General features: G+C 43.6%; 1 protein-coding gene across 1 annotated transcript; it reads left to right on the top strand.

Annotated features, from left to right (window-relative positions):
* The first annotated feature begins 536 nt into the window (after positions 1 to 536).
* Positions 537 to 12,612, top strand: rabac1 (Rab acceptor 1 (prenylated)). The gene is given in 7 exon segments (XM_083661186.1): positions 537 to 587; positions 1,494 to 1,633; positions 6,555 to 6,767; positions 8,795 to 8,801; positions 8,803 to 8,893; positions 9,680 to 9,781; positions 10,794 to 12,612. Coding segments are annotated over 6 exon segments (627 nt in total). The 5' UTR covers positions 537 to 587; positions 1,494 to 1,508; the 3' UTR covers positions 10,883 to 12,612.
* Positions 12,613 to 18,517: the final 5,905 nt, after the last annotated feature.

Here is an 18,517-nt window from a genome sequence, read left to right as displayed (position 1 = left end):
AAAACAACAACCATATTGTGGAAACTAAGCAAAATTTTTCTTTTTTTTCTTTTAGTTTTTTCAAGATAAATAGTAAATGCAAAGGACCCGAGGTTAAAACCACGGCAACGCACTTCTGACGGAGTGGACGACAGCCGCATTAGCTATTTATCTTGAAAAAACTAAACAAAGAAAACGAAAAATTTTGCTTAGTTTCCACAATATGGTTGTTGTTTTACATCCCTGCACTACACCACTTCAATCAAGATTTGCAGTACGCCCGGAAAAGATGTGAATCCCCAAAGTTTAGAGTGTTCTCCCGTTGAGTTACTGTTTAGAGAGGCTGATTATTGGGGCCCGTGCTACCGCAGCTGACCACTGCGAGCCTGTGCGAGGTTCTTTTGGCGCTGTCACGCTTCCAAAAATAAAAAATGGCGGAGGCTGCTGGGCGCTGATGTTGCAATGGGGCAATATGGAGCTTTCAGTTCTTTCCATAAAAGTTCTTTGCTCAAACTGGCTCTGGCTCAAACCGCTCCTTCCTTCCTACACGTCACATCCGCTGAGTGGCAGCCAGCTGCAACAACAGAGTAGAGGGAGTCAGGCCAGCAGTGAGTAGGTTAATTTGTAATAATAATGTAATTGTATTCTCTGAAATGTTTTCCGACGCGTCATGAGACATTCGCCCACCCATCGAAACAGCGCTGAGCTATAACGCTAACGTTGTGATGTGATGATTTTCTATTATCAGTCTGGGCCCTGTCTGTATGGGCAGCAGTGAGTGAAGCAAACCAAAACGTAGCGTTAGCTAGCTAATAGCTCTTTTCAACACCCAGCAAAGTTTTTACGTTTTATTATTTTTATGTTGTACAAATGTTGATAACGTCAGCTAAGTAGTAATTACAGCAGTCGTTGGCCAGTAGTTGCCCGCCTGACATGTCTGTGGTTTATTTTGTGATGTGGCAGTTGCAGTTGCCCAGCCCTTTGTTGACTATCATTTTCCATGACGCCTGTCATTCACAGCCTGCGTGAATGACAGGCGTGTGAAGTCTTTGCAGATTCGCATGAAACCCTTTGTTTCATGTGTTGTTTTGTGTATATGTATATCCCTGAAAGTCCAATGTCTACCTGAGTCAATGTCCCTAATGTCTCCTGTTCTTGTTTTATTTGTATTGCATACCTGAATTGGAAATCTGTATATGCACACCAATTGGAAAGTTAAATGCCTCCTTCATGTATAGGGTTAGGGTTTGTCTCCTCTCCTCTTTATCCCATATGTATATGTCACTTACATCATATCCCTGACTGTCAGTTGCCCTATGTATGCACTAATTTTTCTATTTCTTTTTAAACTTTTTGCTTTCTACGTCTACCTGTCGAGGGACTACGGATGGAAATGAGCTAAGGCTACAATCCGGCACATTTACATGCAAATGTTCATCAATGTTGCACTGTCCCTGAAATAAAGAAATAAATTATTTCACACATGTTTTTATTTTTATAACATTACTTGGCAGGCAAACAGTCCATAGATGCCGTCGGGAGCTCCGAAGGGAGAGAACTGCCTTGTAGACATGGACAGCAAGGCTGGAGATGTGTTCAGTGCTGATGTGGCTCATCCTACTGGCACGGGTGGAGCAGCAGGGATCATGGCAAAGTAAGAGCTTCTCTACGTTTTATGTTTACCAATCAGTGTTGGGCAAGTTACTTACTTTCAAAATGTAATATACTACATATTACTAGTTACTTTCATTTGAAAGTAATAAGTTACTTTACAATATTACTGTCTGTGTAGAGTAACTCGTTACTTATTACACTACTTTTGCATTACTTTCACTGTAATAACAGCAGTAGCAGAATTACATCGACACCCCGGGACCATCCCAAAAAACAATTTAAACTGTCTTGAAGTCAGTGTAAACAATCCAAGATTCTAAATCTTATCCTTTTCCTTTGTTATTGTCATCTATAGTGGTTATTTGCATGATAACACACAGTTTGATTAGGAAATGATTGTATCTTTATTTAAATATGTGCTTTGATTAAAAAGAATAACTCAATTTGTAACTTGAGTTACTTGACAAAGTAACTGGTATAATATGACTGAAATCCTATTTGTAATAAGTTATAGTCTGAGTTACTGCTAAAAGTAATATATTACATGTAATATGTTACTTTTGTAATGAGTTACCCCCAACACTGTTACCAAGTGCTTCAAACGGGGTCTTTAATGATATTAGAAGAGGACTCACATCTGGGGACCCTAAGCAGGATAAGTGTGGGTTTATATACATTTATATTACAATTATTTGAAGCAGAGATAGCCATGAATAGGCTCTTTGGATTCACAAGAGTCTCAGCTTTCTTGCCATACCCAATTTCTACAATTCCATGACTGTGTAGTAAGCACAGTGTGCAGAAATATGGAAAGAAAGAAAAAGGCTAGAATAACATATTTTCACTGCATGCTGTGTCTTTCTGACCCTGGAGCTCAGTTAAACCTAGCCCCATAACGTGACGCCACTTACTGTCCTTACCATCGACTTATATAAGATGGACGCAATTCCATGGTCCCATAAGTGAAGCCGCTGCATGTTAGATCGCCGCCCTGACGGCTGAATCCAGTATTAGGTCACAAGGCCCGCCTCCCCATGTTAGTGGATGGGAAAATCACAACCGAAATAATCACAGTATACGTCAGATAATTTTTTTCCAAAGGTGGTTTGTATCATTTTAGATAGTCAATATCATGCTAATGCCTGTGCAAGTGGTCATTTTTCTGATCAGTTTGTTTTTAAGTAGTTATTTGACATATAAAAAGGGATCAAAATGGATGATTGACAGCTGTGGCAGCCAGTCTCAAGCCGTCATTGGCTGGACAGGGTCTGCACATAATAGATCTATTCGTCACAGACAAGACACACGGCTTTATGTTATCTAACGCTGCCTGGAGGTCGGTGGCTCATGTTGGCTGTGCTGGCTACAGACATCAATGGACCCCAATAAAAAGAACATTGTTTTGAGGAATGAAAACAAATGTTTTGTGCGCGAGGAATTAACGTTGGTTGGGGACTGAAGTAAGTTCAGAAAATATGTGTTTTGTGAGTTACTCCAGCTACGTTATAAGTAGGCTACACAATGGTTTTAACATGCAAGCTAGCATTAGCTGCTTGCATGTCGGCTGTTTTTCATATTACTATAACTTAACAACCGATAACGATAGCTGGAATAACACAATAATAGACACATATTTTCAGAACTGACCAGGTTGTCCAACTGACAGGAAATGTGTTTTATAACGTTAACTCCCGTCCCGGGTATAAGATGAGATGAGGGCGGCCTAGTAGTACACAACCACCATTAGCTCATCGCTAACGGGTTAGCATGACATACACAATGGTTTTAACATGCAAGCTAGCATTAGCTGCTTGCTAATCGGCTGTTTTTCATATTACTATAACTTAACAACCGATAACGATAGCTGAAATAACACAATAATAGACACATATTTTCAGAACTGACCAGGTTGTCCAACTGACAGGAAATGTGTTTTATAACGTTAACTCCCGTCCCGGGTATAAGATGAGATGAGGGTGGCCTAGTAGTACACAACCACCATTAGCTCATCGCTAACGGGTTAGCATGACATACAAACAGACGTTTTATTTCTTGTAGGCTATTAAAGCAACAAACGTTTTTATATGCATATCTGGGGGAAATGCTTTGACTGTGGGGATGTTCGTTCTTCATAAGCTCCTCTCTTAGTAACGATATACCAGGCAATAGACCAGGCAGCCTGGCTCAGGTCTAGGCTAACGCGGGTACAACAACGTAGCCTCACGGTTACATTTGTTAAACCAACATTTGCACCAAAAGAAATGTAATCATAAAGTTAATCAAAATGCCACGGAAACATTAGGCTAATCAACACAGAGCTGTTCATCCGAGAATTCCCCCCAGTTAGAGGCTGAGCCAAGCAGCCCTGGCTCCTCTTGCGGGCTGAGAGCAGCCCGGAGGTCTGACTTGTCTGGCTGATACAACCATTGACAGTACAACTCAATCTCCGACAACGGAGAACGTTACAGGCTGCAGTACCCACAACACCAGCAAACAACGTTGCGTAAAGCGTCAAGGTTAGATTTGTAACACCAACATTTGCTCCAAAAGGAATTAAATCATAAAGTTAATCAAAATGCCACGAAAACATTAGGCTAGACACAGCAATCCCCCCAGTGAGGCTGGCCTGCCTCCACTTCCGGCCCGCGCTGAGAGCGCTGAGAGGACAGCAGCAGCCCGGAGGTCTGAATCTCCGACAACCAAAATCAGATTTTCGTACAGGCATCATTTTGATAAACTGATCTCATAGTGGGAATCTTCCTGGTTACTTTTGGCGAGACAAAAAATATTACAACTTAAAGTGTAATATTTACAGAGCTAGACTGTATATAAATACACAACGCACTGTGCGCATTCTAGAAACAGCAGCTCTACATAAGAAAGTTCAGAGGGGCGTGGAGCTCTCACAGGTTCTCAATCAAAGGCACTACTGCGCAGACTCTGGTTCAGTGATCTGGCCGGATTTTGGCTTCAATACACATACAGGGCGGAGATACGGACGCTCTCTCCATTCATATTATAACTCAATGGTCCTTACCCGTATCCGACCTCCGATTGCAGATCCGAAGATATGATCGCCAGCCTAGTGAAGCCAGTAAGTTTGCCGGGGCGGTTAAATGATACTGCTTGCGTGAAACAACCGTTTAGAAGCAGTCTTTGCACAGCCTGCACTGAATTTACAGCAGCGTGCGTTTGATCTCACTATCATGGTGCACCGCTTGCACGCGGCGAGCAAACAACACATGCGGCTGTCAGTGATCAACGCAAATCCAGCGCACCTGGGAAGCAAAACATGTCATGAAATACTCAAAAACTCCCAAGGTTCCTGTCGGCACTAGGAAGCTTCTCCTGTGCTCAATACGCCACAGGCTGTGCAAAGACTGCTTCTAAACGGTTGTTTCACGCAGCAGTATCATTTAACCGCCCCGGCGAACGTACTGGCTTCACTAGGCTGGCGATCATATCTTCGGATCTGCAATCGGAGGTGGGATACGGGTAGGAGAGCTTTTTGAACAGCCTTGCCCACCTATTGAGGATTCTAACGCTGTGTGGCGCCGACTGCTGTACAGTAAGTACAGTAAGTGGCGTCACGTTATGGGGCTAAGTTAAACCCTATGTCGCTGATTGTCACACATTGCTGTAAAGACTCCTGTGGTTCTAAATTAGTCCAATTTAATCTTTTATATTTTGTATCGCTTGTCTGTACTTTTGAACTTTTGAATTGACAAACCAAATGATGGCTGTGTAAATGATCAACCAAAGTCTCTTGCACACCTGAGAAGTCTTGTGGCAGGTGCGTAGGTGGAGTAGAATCACTTAGAAAAATAATGGACACCCGCACACTGTCTTCACTTTTGAATTGGAAAACTTTTACCTTTTACCATATTATTATTACTCTGTAAAGCACTTTGAACTGCCCCCATCAGTGCAGGAAATGTGCTATAGAAAAGCTGCCTTGCCTACTGTGATGAAAATAAGTGTCAGACAATGCTAACTACAGTCATATTCAAGCCATAAGCCATGTGGAGCACTGAGCACACAGCAGGGGTTTCTACCATTTAAAGCCACTTACATCCAGCCTCCATGCCTCTTTGCTAAATGGGGCCAACAGGAACAAAATGATTGGCCTTTACATAAGTAGGAAATGATTGACATTTGAAAGGAAGCGTTGCAGGCAGCTTGATAGCTGTCAAGTCTAAAGGTGCACCCTGGACGGATAATGATTTAAAGTGCTTAACGACACAAAGAGACCAAGCTAAAAAAAACATGTCCATGACATCAGGTTCAGTTAGTGAGAGAAAAGAAGACTGTCGACTGCGGAATCAAGTAACAAATTATATAAATGTATTAATTGATACCATTTTATCTAAAATCCAAAAGATGGACAGATATGTAAAAACAGATACAGATTTACCTCATCAACAATCCAAAAAAAGACTTAAAGGAACACTCTGCCCATTTTCAACCAGCTTTGTATCATTAGAACATCAGTAGTATATCAGAAAACTGTAAACTGTTTTGAAGTCTGTCATTTAATTTGACAGTTATTGAGTGTTAAAGTGTGGACCAGTGACATCACTGGTCCACACTAACTCAAATTAATAACTCATGAACTCAAATCAACTCTCAATAACTGTCAAACTAGATGAATGATGAATAGTTTGACAGTTATTGAGAGTTGATTTGAGTTAATGCGTTATTAATTTGAGTTAGTGTGGACCAGTGATGTCACTGGTCCACACTTTAACACTCAATAACTGTCAAATTAAATGACAGACTTCAAAACCGTTTACAGTTTTCTGATATACTACTGATGTTCTAATGATACAAAGCTGGTTGAAAATGGGCGGAGTGTTCCCTTAAGTCATTTGGATGGGAATGCACAAGCTTTGGATAAGTAATATGTATTCCTCTGTGATACTATTTAGTTCTTCTTATTATATCTCAATCTTCTTTCACAGGCTGTGGCTCCCCAAAGGCTTCTCAGCCAGCATGGCTAAAGAGTGGATCGAGAGGCGTCGAGTGTCCATTCGACCCTGGGCGGGCTTCGTGGACCAGCGCAAGTTCTCCAAGCCCCGCAACTTTGGGGAGTTGTGTCAGAGGGTGGTGAGGAACGTGGACACGTACAATAGCAACTACACCTTCATCTTCCTGGGTCTCATCGTCTACTGCATGTAAGGACCGTAGGGGATTTCGCTTTTTTTTTTTTCATCAATGGAAATGTCACAAGACCAACGTTTGTGGGGACGACTATTGGACGCTGAATATTGACGGTGGTGCTGTTTCACATCAAATTGTATTCGCTCATGAATTTGCATTTTGAGAACACAGTCTCACCGTCTCGTTCAACCACGGTATACATTACAGAAGAGAACTAATGACTTAAATCTGATTTTAAAAGTGGACTAAAATATATAAATACCCAGGGGCCAGTTGCACCAACTGGTCTTACGACTGGTCTTAAGCTAAGTCGGTCGTAACTTTACGACCTAACAGCTACGCCGGTTGCACCAACAGGGCGTAAGCCTTTTTCTCACTAAGACCGGTCGTAAATATTACGCCTAGTCCAGAGCAGGCGTAAGGTGCAGTCATGGGTGCAAGTATAGACGGTTTTCACCTGTGTGTTGCGCAATAGCTACAACCCCTCAGCACTCTGGCTGTATTCAGACCCGAGTTATAAACTGGAAACCGCAGTACGTTATAAACGTTATAAATATAGTCACGTTATAAACAACTAACCAATGCTGGGGGTCCGTATGGAAAGTGGAAATCGAAATGGTTAAAAGTTAAATCAATTTGGTCATTCAGTGGCGTTTTACTGCCATGTAAAGTAACGACAAGTAACAGTTAGCCGCTAACATTAGCCACACTATTACAGCCGATTACCCATCAGCGGAGCGTCATTTGACGTCAGCACACTCTTCTAAACAGGTCGCGTGCCGCATTCCAGTGGGCATTCCCATGCTTTCACATGGACGCGCATCGCTACGACCGGGCGTAGTTAAGACCAGACGTAAGCCCTGTTGGTGCAACAGGCGTAAGTCCACTCTAAAGACTGGTCTAAACTAAAGCTGGGCTCAGACTACAGGATTCTGACAATCCTAGCCGATTTTGAAATCTGGCTGTGACACGCACTACAGGAGAATCTTCCCAGATTATCTTCCCTAGAATCTCAAACATGCACACACTACAAGATTTGTAAATGTGGCGCACCATGCACTACAGGATATTATTAAGATTATCGGCAGGATAATCACCTTGACGCCCGGCCATACTCGTTTTTGGGGTTCCAGCAGTGACCAAAGCGCTCCGCCCCCACCGTCACCTCTCTCTCTCTCTTTCCTCATTTTCATGCCCGTCTCGCCAAACAAATGAATCTCACGGTAGTTAGCATGCGTGTAAACAACGCGAGTCTATTGTCTGTACAAGTGAGAACACAAACACATGGGCTACCAAAATATATTTCCCTGCTGCATGCCATGAGATCGGCAAAAGTTTGGATAGACTGGATTGCTTCCCGCAGCAGCAATGCTTTTTTCCCCACACTGCTCGATAGACAGGTAGGACAGCCTCTGACTGGCAGGGGCTCAAAACTACGATATAACAACTTTTTATTCATTGGTCATTCATTGTGATATAAATTAGTGACATTTTCCCCCAAATCCTCATGGTTCTGTGCTGTTGTATTTGGTAGCCTATCTGATGCCTGCAGTGCAGCGCATCAAATGAGCCGCGTCAATTAACGATAATGACGGGAGTCTCGCGCAGCAGCAGAATGATGTATTCGCGCAGATTTTCAGTCCTAAATATCAAACATGTTTGATATGATCGGGACGGCCCCGATGAGGCTGTGAGCAGATCGGGAGGGTTAAGATTGGATCTGCAAACCGCTCACACTACAAGATAATCGGTGCCGAAAGTCGGGCCAGACCAAGCTTGGCAAGCTGCCAGGCCAGATTTCTCCACCGATTCTCGGGAGGGGTGAATCGGGCATAAATCGGCCCGAAAATCCTGTAGTGTGAGCCAGCCTTAAGACCGGACGTAGGAGTTACGACCAGGCATAGTTAAGACCAGTTGGTGCAACCTGCCCCTGGTGACTAAGGACCGAAGCAAAGTGTGAAATTGGCTTGCTAGCATAATAAACATCAAATGTCGTGCTCTCCTGAAAATGCCCTTCTCTTGTTGTTGTTGTCTCCCTCAGTATCAGCCTCTCCCATGCTGCTGATTGCGATGGCAGTCTATGCTGGTGCCTTCTACATAATCCACCTCAAGTCCCTGGAGTCCAAGCTGGTTGTCCTTGGTAAGTAAAGCTGCCATATACAGTATGCCTTACAAGCCTTTCAGAGTACCTGCTGAATACATTGAATAAAACTGTAGAAAGAAGGAGGGGGGGGGCGGGGGGGGGGGGGGGGGTACGCTACTTGGCTTAAAGATGTAAAAACAATCAATGCTTGAAGATACTTGACCCATCTCATCTTTTTGTGTGCGTGCGTATATGTGGGTGTGGTGAGATAAATAAAGCCTAGACAGACAGTTCAAATATTTGACGCCATATTTGTTAGGGGTGGGAATCGCCAGATGCCCACGATACGATACTAAAACGATACTTGAGTCACGATACGATAGTATTGCGATATTGCGATATGCTAGTATTGCGATATATTGAATTTTGCGTTATTTCGATATATTGTCTAACTCCTTTTCCTACCTTTTCTTTGACCTCACCAGAAGTAAAACATGCATTATTTTTTATTTATTTTATTTATTTTTTGCCCCACACGTAGGCTACATTATTAAGCTTCCTCCCACGCGCTACGTCCTGAAACTCTTCGCTGTCAGGCGAAAATAAGCGGCTGGCGACTGCACATGTATCCGAGGAAGCATGTGCTAGTCACAACTCTCCCCAGATTGATAGAGGGGGGTGGAGCAACGCCCGGGATGCCGGGGATAATTGGCCAAGGGGGAAAGAAAATGAAAAAACTTAAAAAAAAAGCAGCAGAGAACCGCTCAGAAGGATTTAACGTCAAAGTCTGTCATGATTTTGTTTTTCTCCTTTTCAAATCCGTGTAATTTTCTTGTCACCCAGGTAAGGAGCTGACTGTGCCTCACCAGATGAGTCTGGCTGGAGCCATCTCTCTTCCTGTCTTCTGGTTGGCTGGGGCTGGAGCTGCAGTCTTTTGGATTCTGGGTAAGACAAGCCTCATTAGTTCTCTTCTCGATCATACATGATAGGGACACAGGAATAGTTGTTCTAGTCTTGTCAGGGGCCTGTACTATGATGCAAGATTAGTGGCTTAGCTAGGTTAACTTCAAGTTTAACCCTGGGTTTGCCATCCTACCACGCTAGTTCACTTCTTAATTCTTACCGAGATAGATCACCGTGGCAACTCGTGCTGCACGGCTAACCTGGTTCTCGAGCAGGTTAATTTCAGCAGATCGAATCAAAACGCATGAAAGAGCCACCTTCTGACCAATCAGCTCTCTGGAAACAGCGAGTCACCATTCATATAGGATCCCGAAAAATAGATTGTATTCAAATGAAAATCACAAAACCATTTTTTTAAACTCCCGTTGAATTATTATTATATATATATATTATTAATTGATTAAAGTTACTGCATGTCATCCTCCCCTTCAGTAACAAAGTAATATCACCCCGGGAGAATAAAAATGTATACAATAATATCAACCCGGATTTTGATTCTGACATACAGTAAAGCTCCGCCAATGAAATCCACTCTGATGTACGCTTTGACTGAATTGAATGAATGAGGAAATAGGCGTGTCTGGCCCTGTCAAATCTGGATCTGGACCATACTGCAGTGTGATTGGCTAGTTGTTACAAACCACACCTCTTTCGTGCGCACAAGCTCATGCGCATGATTGCACGAGCTCAGAGCGGGATAGGGAAATCCTAAATTGACAGACCCAGCTGATAACCACCATCGTGTGATTGGTCCATATCCTGGATCTGTTTGATCTCAATTCGTACTACAGGCCCCCCTGGTGGTCACTGGGGTGTTTCTCACTATTGAATGTTTGTGATGCATTAAAGGCAAGCCCATTCTACTGTTGCATTTATTGCAAGTGTTTGTGGATAAGAACCTCAGCTGAATATACGCACCCCATCTTAGAAAGACCCCCTCCCTCACCCCTCTTTCCCCCACATGAGCCTTTCCATCCGTCCTCTCTCTCATCAGGAGCGACGCTGTTTGTGATTGGCTCTCATGCGGCGTTCCGTGAGCTGGAGGCTTCCGACATGGACGAGCTCTTCATGGAGCCTGTGTGAAGAAGACCAGGTTGCCGCTGAACTCTCACCTCGTTGAGGAGTATGACCTTCTAGGTGCTGCTGGTCTGGGATCAGTTTGACCCTATGATGATGTTAGAAGAAAGAACTGCTCCTAGATCTGTTCCTAAACTAAATGTATACCCCTGTATTCCCACAATCCCGATGTACCTTGAACGCACCTTGCTTTGCCTCTGAAGTCGTCGTTACAGACCCAGCCCTTTTCAGAACTCTGATATTCAAATACAGTAATATGCCATATGCACAAAGAATGCCCTTCTTAAAGTCGAGCTCAACCCAAAAATGACTTTTCTTTTCTTTTAGTTCAAATACCTGGGTATGCAGTGCACCTATTTAATAATGTATGCCAAAAAAAATCACAAAAATCTAATTTCTTTAGTTTTTCACACTTTTTCACATCAAAAGTTCATTTTTCAAGATTTCATTGATAACAGTAATGTACAGTTTGCTGACGTCACCTAGTTCTATCAAATTTTTACCCCATTTCAACCAATCATGACATGGCAGCTGTCAATCAAATCTTCATTTCAGGATAATTTTCTCTTCCAAATGAAGGAGAAAATGGCGCCTAGTGCCTGTCATCTGACAGAATTTCTAGCCCATAAACTAACTACTAAGTTGGCCAATTGTATGGAACATACTAAATAAATCAAACGGTAATGTCTGAGAATGCAAAGAAATGTAACTGGCTCGTATTCCAGGAATATTGTATTTACCGCAATAGCGATAATGGCGCGCGCCTGAGAGCCTGGTTGTCAGGGGTCGCCCGTCGGAGATTCCAGGCAGGCGGGCAGCACCCATGCATCGGATTGTCCGCTCGTTCCACACAGAAGTAGCTGGCTGCCTGGTACTCCGCGGATCCCACTCGCGTAGCACGACAACACGCTGAATCCCACTCGATTTGGGGGTGGAACACGCCAGGATTGGCCAATGCCAAAGCCAGTCCCCAGAATTGTCAAATCAAATCATCGACATGCTACAGTACTATGACCCACCTCTCAACCTGTCATCTCATCAGTCTGAAATGGACTCCAACCCACGCGCCACTTGGGCTCCGAACGGGTTCAGTTCGACTTTAATGCGTATTTAAGCACATTGTGTACAGACGATATGCCTTTTTCTTTAGATATCATATCTTGGATGCCTCTCATTTGTGTCAAATAGCCCTACATGTTCCCATTCATCAGCTCTTTATGAATCAGTCGATGGCTTGTGCTCGTCAATATTACCTTCTGCTGTAGATATCTGGCAAAATGGCTTCTGTGACGTCTGACAATAATGCTTATGTAAACACAATTTATACATATACAATATAATGCATTAATCGCAACTGTAAACTGCTTAAGATTGACTTTGCTTTCCAAGGAAAAAGTGCCATTTAAATATACTCTGTGTGTGTGTGTGTGTATATATATATATATATATATATATATATATATATCTTATTAGCATGCACATTAATTATAAATTAGATCAGTTGATGAGAAGACATCTTAAAAGGTCAATACTTTGTAATGGCATTTTCAAAGTTAATTGAAGTATCTTAGTTTAGTTAGTTGTTTAGTTGTCAAGGTCAATGTATAAAGTTTCTGAAATATTTCTTTTTCAAAATACTTTTTTTCTTTCTTTTCTTTTTACATTTGAATGCAAGGTGAGTGTTGTTTTGTTTTTGTATTCTAATGACATTTGGGAAGTGCAATAAACTCCTGATATAACCATGGCTCCTCACTGGTTCTTTAAAGGACTAATGACTTTATTTTAACCCATTGATACCGGATGCTGCATTTGTGTGTGTATCCCTTTAAGACCGCGGACCGCGTTAACGCTTAAAGGGATACACACACAAATGAGGGATATACACACAAATGCTGCATCAGGGTATCAATGGGTTAAGGCTGGCAGCTGTTCAAGGAAAGGTGGTAGGGAAACTGGGATACATAAGGCCGAAACATAATGGAACAATTAATTAAATCAATCTATACATAAAAGGGGCAAGTGGGCAATCTCTCAATTGTTGTCCCACTGATGATGTCATAGTGATGTCATAAGAGCAAAATCATCTTATGACATCTCTGATGATGTCAAAAGGCATGGTGACATCAGTGATAATCTATCTTATTTTTGAATGCCCCACTGTAAAAAAAATAATTGTGGGTACAAGGTCCGGTTTAACGTGACTTATTGTCGCAGCTTGCCATTTCCTTTGTTATACTCTGCTGCAGAACCGAATTATAAACCGGAAACTGGAGTACGTTATAAAAGTTATAAATATAGTCACGTTATAAACAACTAACCAACGCTGGGGGTCCGTATGGAAACAGTGTTACTCGAAATGGTTAAAAGTTAAATCAATTTGGTCATTCAGTGGCGTTTTACTGCCATGTAAAGTAACTATTATTACGCTAGTGGTCAGACAGACAGCAGTTTCGCTTGCTAGCAGGCATGAAAGACGCCACTGTGTGTTTATGTTTTTGATATAGTCTGGTCTCTGGTTATTAATGCTGCCGCTACTCTTGGCAGTGCACCTATGTAACCTACAGACAAATAAAAAAGAAAAGATTAATGAGAATTGATCAAGGGTTATATAAAAACAGTGTCAATGCCCATTTACTCATTCTAACACAAGAGTGACATGTATTTGAATTGAAATATGTATCAGTATGTGGTGTTTGCCCAGCCCTTCATTGGGAAATGCAGCTTTATGGAGTGGGATCACGTGGAGATGGTCTTCAGACACTTTGATGAGATTGACAGTAAGTAAACATTGTTTCAGATACATGGTGGAGTTGTGGAAAAGTGTGTGTGAGTTTGGAAGAGGAGTGCACCACTAGGTGGACACATGCATCCAGGGCCGTAGCCAGGGATTTCGGGCCCCATGAAAGGATATCACACCGGGCCCATGGATGCCGCCGTCCGAAGGGCGGCTGCGGAAAATTTGGGCCATTTGGGGCCCCTGTCAGTCAAGGGCCCTTGGAATCGTCCACACTTCCCCCCCTCCCCCCTGGCTACGGCCCTGCATGCATCCATAGCAGTGTTGATTTCGTAGACGAAATCTATGAGGAAAAATGTTAGTCGACTACCTATTTTCACTGGTGAAAACTAGACTAAAAATGTTAGGGAGGGACGAATTGGGAAGAGATCCAATCAGAAGAGAAGAAGAAGTTAAACATCTGTGTCTGTATTGCACATTCAAACCTTAAAACAATTCCAGAATAACAGATTAATATATCTTTACAATAAGTTTGGAAATTCTAATGAATAGTTACGCTTTTCTTTGACTAACATGAGATGAAAATACTTGGTCAATGAAAACTTGACTAAATAAAATCAGGATGAGGTTGACTAAATATGATAAGAGCTTAAGAGAAAGTGGATTATAGCTCACTCAGATAAACATGTGAATGTTGTGTGCTGTGCAAAGGTTGTTGGTTCAATCCCAGCCTCAGGCAATTTCTTGAAAAGTACTCACATTATAAGCTGCAGCAGTGATCCTTCTTTATCATCACCAGTAGTTTGAACACTGATAGAAATAAGCTGATGAAGGAGACTAGTCAGTCCCTGACTCTAGCTCAACTCACTGGTACAAATCTCACCTGTCTCACTCTTTATGCTCTGTACACAAAACGTACTTCCGATGTCAGTAAAAGTTCAGCTCTCTGTGGTTTTCTGTCTCATAACCCTCAGCTCATGTCTCTGCAGAGGTCAGGGGGGGAGAACACCCCCCCCCCCCCTTAGCTCCAGGCAGTGCCAGCGGAACGGGATTAGAACCCACAACCTCTGGCCCCGGTGTCACTGTGTGTATTATTCCTTCACACCACCAGCTGCCCTTCACACTCACAGCTCTTCTCCGGGCGCTCTTGTCTCTTCCCTCTGCCTGTCACCATTCAAAACTGACTGAGGCTCGAACCCACAACCGCAAAAGTGGCTGAGGTCTCAATATTGCCGGCCAGCAAGCCTACTCTCTGTGCCACCAAGTCAGACTGATTGAATGAGGTTTTCTCAGGGCTTTAAATGACTCTTTCCTCTGGCTGTCGACATTGAACCCACAACCTCAAAAGTCACTGAGGCTCAAACCCACAAGTGCCAAACTGCTAGACAGCAATCCAACTCTCTGAGCTAGTGGGTCATAGTGATGAAGATAGAAGATTAAAGACTAGAAGATTAAAGTATAGTCTTTATGCATCTTAAAATATGTTTTGAAGGGACCTTTTAAGAATAGTATTTTAATTACATTAATATGCACAGAAATATGCACAGAAAACGTTTTACTTTTATACTTGAGTACATTTCAGAGCCTGTAATTTTCCTTTTACTTGAGTAATTAAGTTGAATCAGTACTTCTGCTTTACCAGTCTTTTTTTTACACAAATAACTGTACTTCTACTTAATCAGAGCAACAATGTGATTAACTCATTGAGTGCCAGCCACTTTTGGAGAACGGACGCTCCCAGTGCCAGAGTTTTCAGAGCGTTTTCAGTGATTTCTCGAGGCCCACAGAATATTGTGTGATATTACTATGTAAACACCGAACACGCAAAAAGAACAAGGAGACTCTATTGTATCATCAGCAAAAAAAAGTTTATTGATACCATTTTCCGTTCTTTAGTTATGAGCCGGAGAAGATAGGTCAAAAACAGCAAAAATATGCTTTTCTATCAGGAAGCTGAGATATTCAGCCTTTTGTGAAATGCATTATTTCAAGCACATTCACTGACTCTAGCTAATATTTTTTTGATGATGTGACCTGGTTTAGTTCTGTGGTGCATGCGTGCCCCACCCCCCTGTCCCCCCCTCTCCCCGCCTCTCCCCGAGTCAGCTGTAAACTCCTCCCCACACGCACAAAGTCTATTCGGAGCCTCTGTTTTTGTGCCGCGCGGCTCCTGGCAGCTCACAGCAGCAATGAGGAAATGCCCAATGCGACTGCAGGTAAGGGTTGGCCCTTCGGCGTTGGGTGCTGCCTTTCTGGTGTGTTGAGAAACTATCTATGCAGACAGACAGACAGGCAGAGGAGCTGCAGTTGTGTGCGCGGATTGATTGCTGTTGGCAAGCAGCCCAGAGCCATCATGTAGATGGCTCTGGGTGCTTGCCAACAGCAATCAATCCGCGCAGCATGAGCGCGGTTTGTCTTTTGATCACGGCTTTGTCAGGCTGTATTTCTGTAATCTGGAGAGCACTGTCGCCACCTAAGGGTTCTGTAAAATAGGTTATAGACCTCCAATAGCTACTATAGTTGTACAGGAGCTGCGGAAGGCTTTGATCGACGTCCCACCGTCAAAAAACGCATTGGACGTCGAAGGACGTCCGTGGCACTCTACGTCACTATTTAATTGGACGTCGAAGGACGTCCATGGCACTCAATGAGTTTTAAAGTTGGAATGACAAGAAAAAATTACACGTCTGTGCTATAGGCTAAGTAGGCCTAAATAACTCCAATATAGGGTTTGCTATTGTAACGTTCCATATAATGAAGTATCTCATGCTTGTTGATTGAATGATTGTTTTGCACCTGCTGCTCACGTTTGAGATACTTCTGGCTCGCCTGGAAAGAAGGTGGGAGCAGCCGAGTACAGTCAGCCAATCAGAGGCAGAGAGGGGCGGGGTCATGCCTTCGCCATCATGGGAAAAAAAGATATCGCGCACCCGAACGACACGGCTGTTGAGCAGAATGGCTCTGCTGTAAAATCCTCATAGACGTTTTTTTGTGTCAAGTTAAAACAGTCTATTACACCGGAAGCGGAAGAAGCACCCATCAGGCATCATGGCAGCTAGAAATAAGGTGGATAGATATTGTGATGTCATCAGTGAGTGATGTCATCAGAGCAGGTGAGGCCACGCATACCTGAGACTCCCAACATCCCCATGAGAAGAACCGTAATCAGTATATGATGACAACATAGAGGCTATCTATGACCATATTTGTGGCAGTCAGATATTCCATATTCCAGCCAGAGGATGAGGCGGTGGAGGCTGGAGAACGTCATCACAGGAGCTCAATAGTAGCAGAGGAAGTTTGCGCTCTTTAAGACTCAGGCTTACAAACGATCGCTCAAGGTGCGTGAGGCCAGGTAAATAGTCCAAACAAAGAGTGAAGAGGGCTCGCACACTTTCAAAAAATGAGGCCCACGGATGCAAAGAATCTGGCTTTAATTCACCATAGTGCAAAAAAAAAGAAGTGACAAGTGATACAAACAGAAAAAAGAACGTTTCGGTCTTCAGACGATCTACTATGAATCACCTCATTCAATGGAAAGGAATTGCTTCAAAATGTCCCCATTCGATGGGGTGGAGTTGTACAATCTCTACAACCCAGTTTCTCTGGGTTGTAGAGATTACTTGCAAAACCCCATTTAATGGACAGCTCTACAACCCAGTTTCTCTGGGTTGTAGAGATTACTTGCAAAACCCCATTCAATGGATAAACCTGGGGTCTCCGAGGCCTGGGTGGGCCGCAGGACCCTGTGGAGGTCCTGGGGTCGCTTCGGGGGGTCTGCGGGCCGAACGGAAGGTCTGGGGGCCGAACGGAGGGTTCGAGACCCTCGGGGGTCGTCTCTGGAGACCCCTCCAAGCCTCTCCCATGCCCCATGCCTAATCCTAACCCAGACCCTAACCTCTCCCACCCCCATGCCTAAACCTAACCTCTCCCACCCCCATGCCTAAACCTAACCTCTCCCACCCCTAACCCTGAACCTAACCTCTCCCACCCCCCATGCCTAAACCTAACCTCTCCCACCCCTAACCCTAAACCTAACCTCTCCCACCCCCATGCCTAAACCTAACCTCTCCCACCCCCATGCCTAAACCTAACCTCTCCCACCCCTAACCCTAACCCACCCCCCATGCCTAAACCTAACCTCTCCCACCCCTAACCCTAAACCTAACCTCTCCCACCCATGCCTAAACCTAACCTCTCCCACCCCCATGCCTAAACCTAACCTCTCCCACCCCTAACCCTAACCTCTCCCATCCCCCATGCCTAAACCTAAGGACACAGGGGTCCAAGCAGACCCTCCCCATGCCTGCAGAGGTGGGCAGGGTGGTTGAGAGAAGAGCCAATGGAGAATCCTATCCATTAAATGAGGTTTTGCAAGTAATCTGTACAACCCCTGAATCCTACCCATTAAATGGGGTTTTGCAAGTAATCTCTACAACCCCAGGGAAACTGGGTTGTAGAGATTGTACAACTCCTCTCCATTCGATGGGGGCATTTGAATGCAATTCCTTTCCATTGAATGAGGTGATTCATAGTAGATCGGGTGCTCAACCATAGTCTCAGCTGCTTGTAACAGGCTTAAGTAGGCTGGTAGCCACAGGGAGGAGTCTATCATGCAGCACATCAATTAACCAATCAGGGCACTAAGCCTAACAGAAATAAGCAAGGTTTTTTCCAATCAGACTTGGGGATACATGCAGCGAACCCATGTACATGTTCACAAATAGTACACATACACAACAATATAATATAATATGCAATAAACTGAAGAGGATTCTACTCCATCGCTAAGCACACGTGTTCGACACCAGCCTGTGACAGCCACATTCAGGGTAGTGTGGCTGTGAGCTCAGGCCCTATGGAGAGAGGGAGTAACAGAGAACATTATAAGAAACATGACAGTGATA

Source organism: Poromitra crassiceps (assembly GCF_964638095.1).
Source record: "Poromitra crassiceps genome assembly, chromosome: 26".
NCBI lineage: Eukaryota > Metazoa > Chordata > Actinopteri > Beryciformes > Melamphaidae > Poromitra > Poromitra crassiceps.
This window is presented reverse-complemented; position numbering and strand designations above follow the sequence as displayed.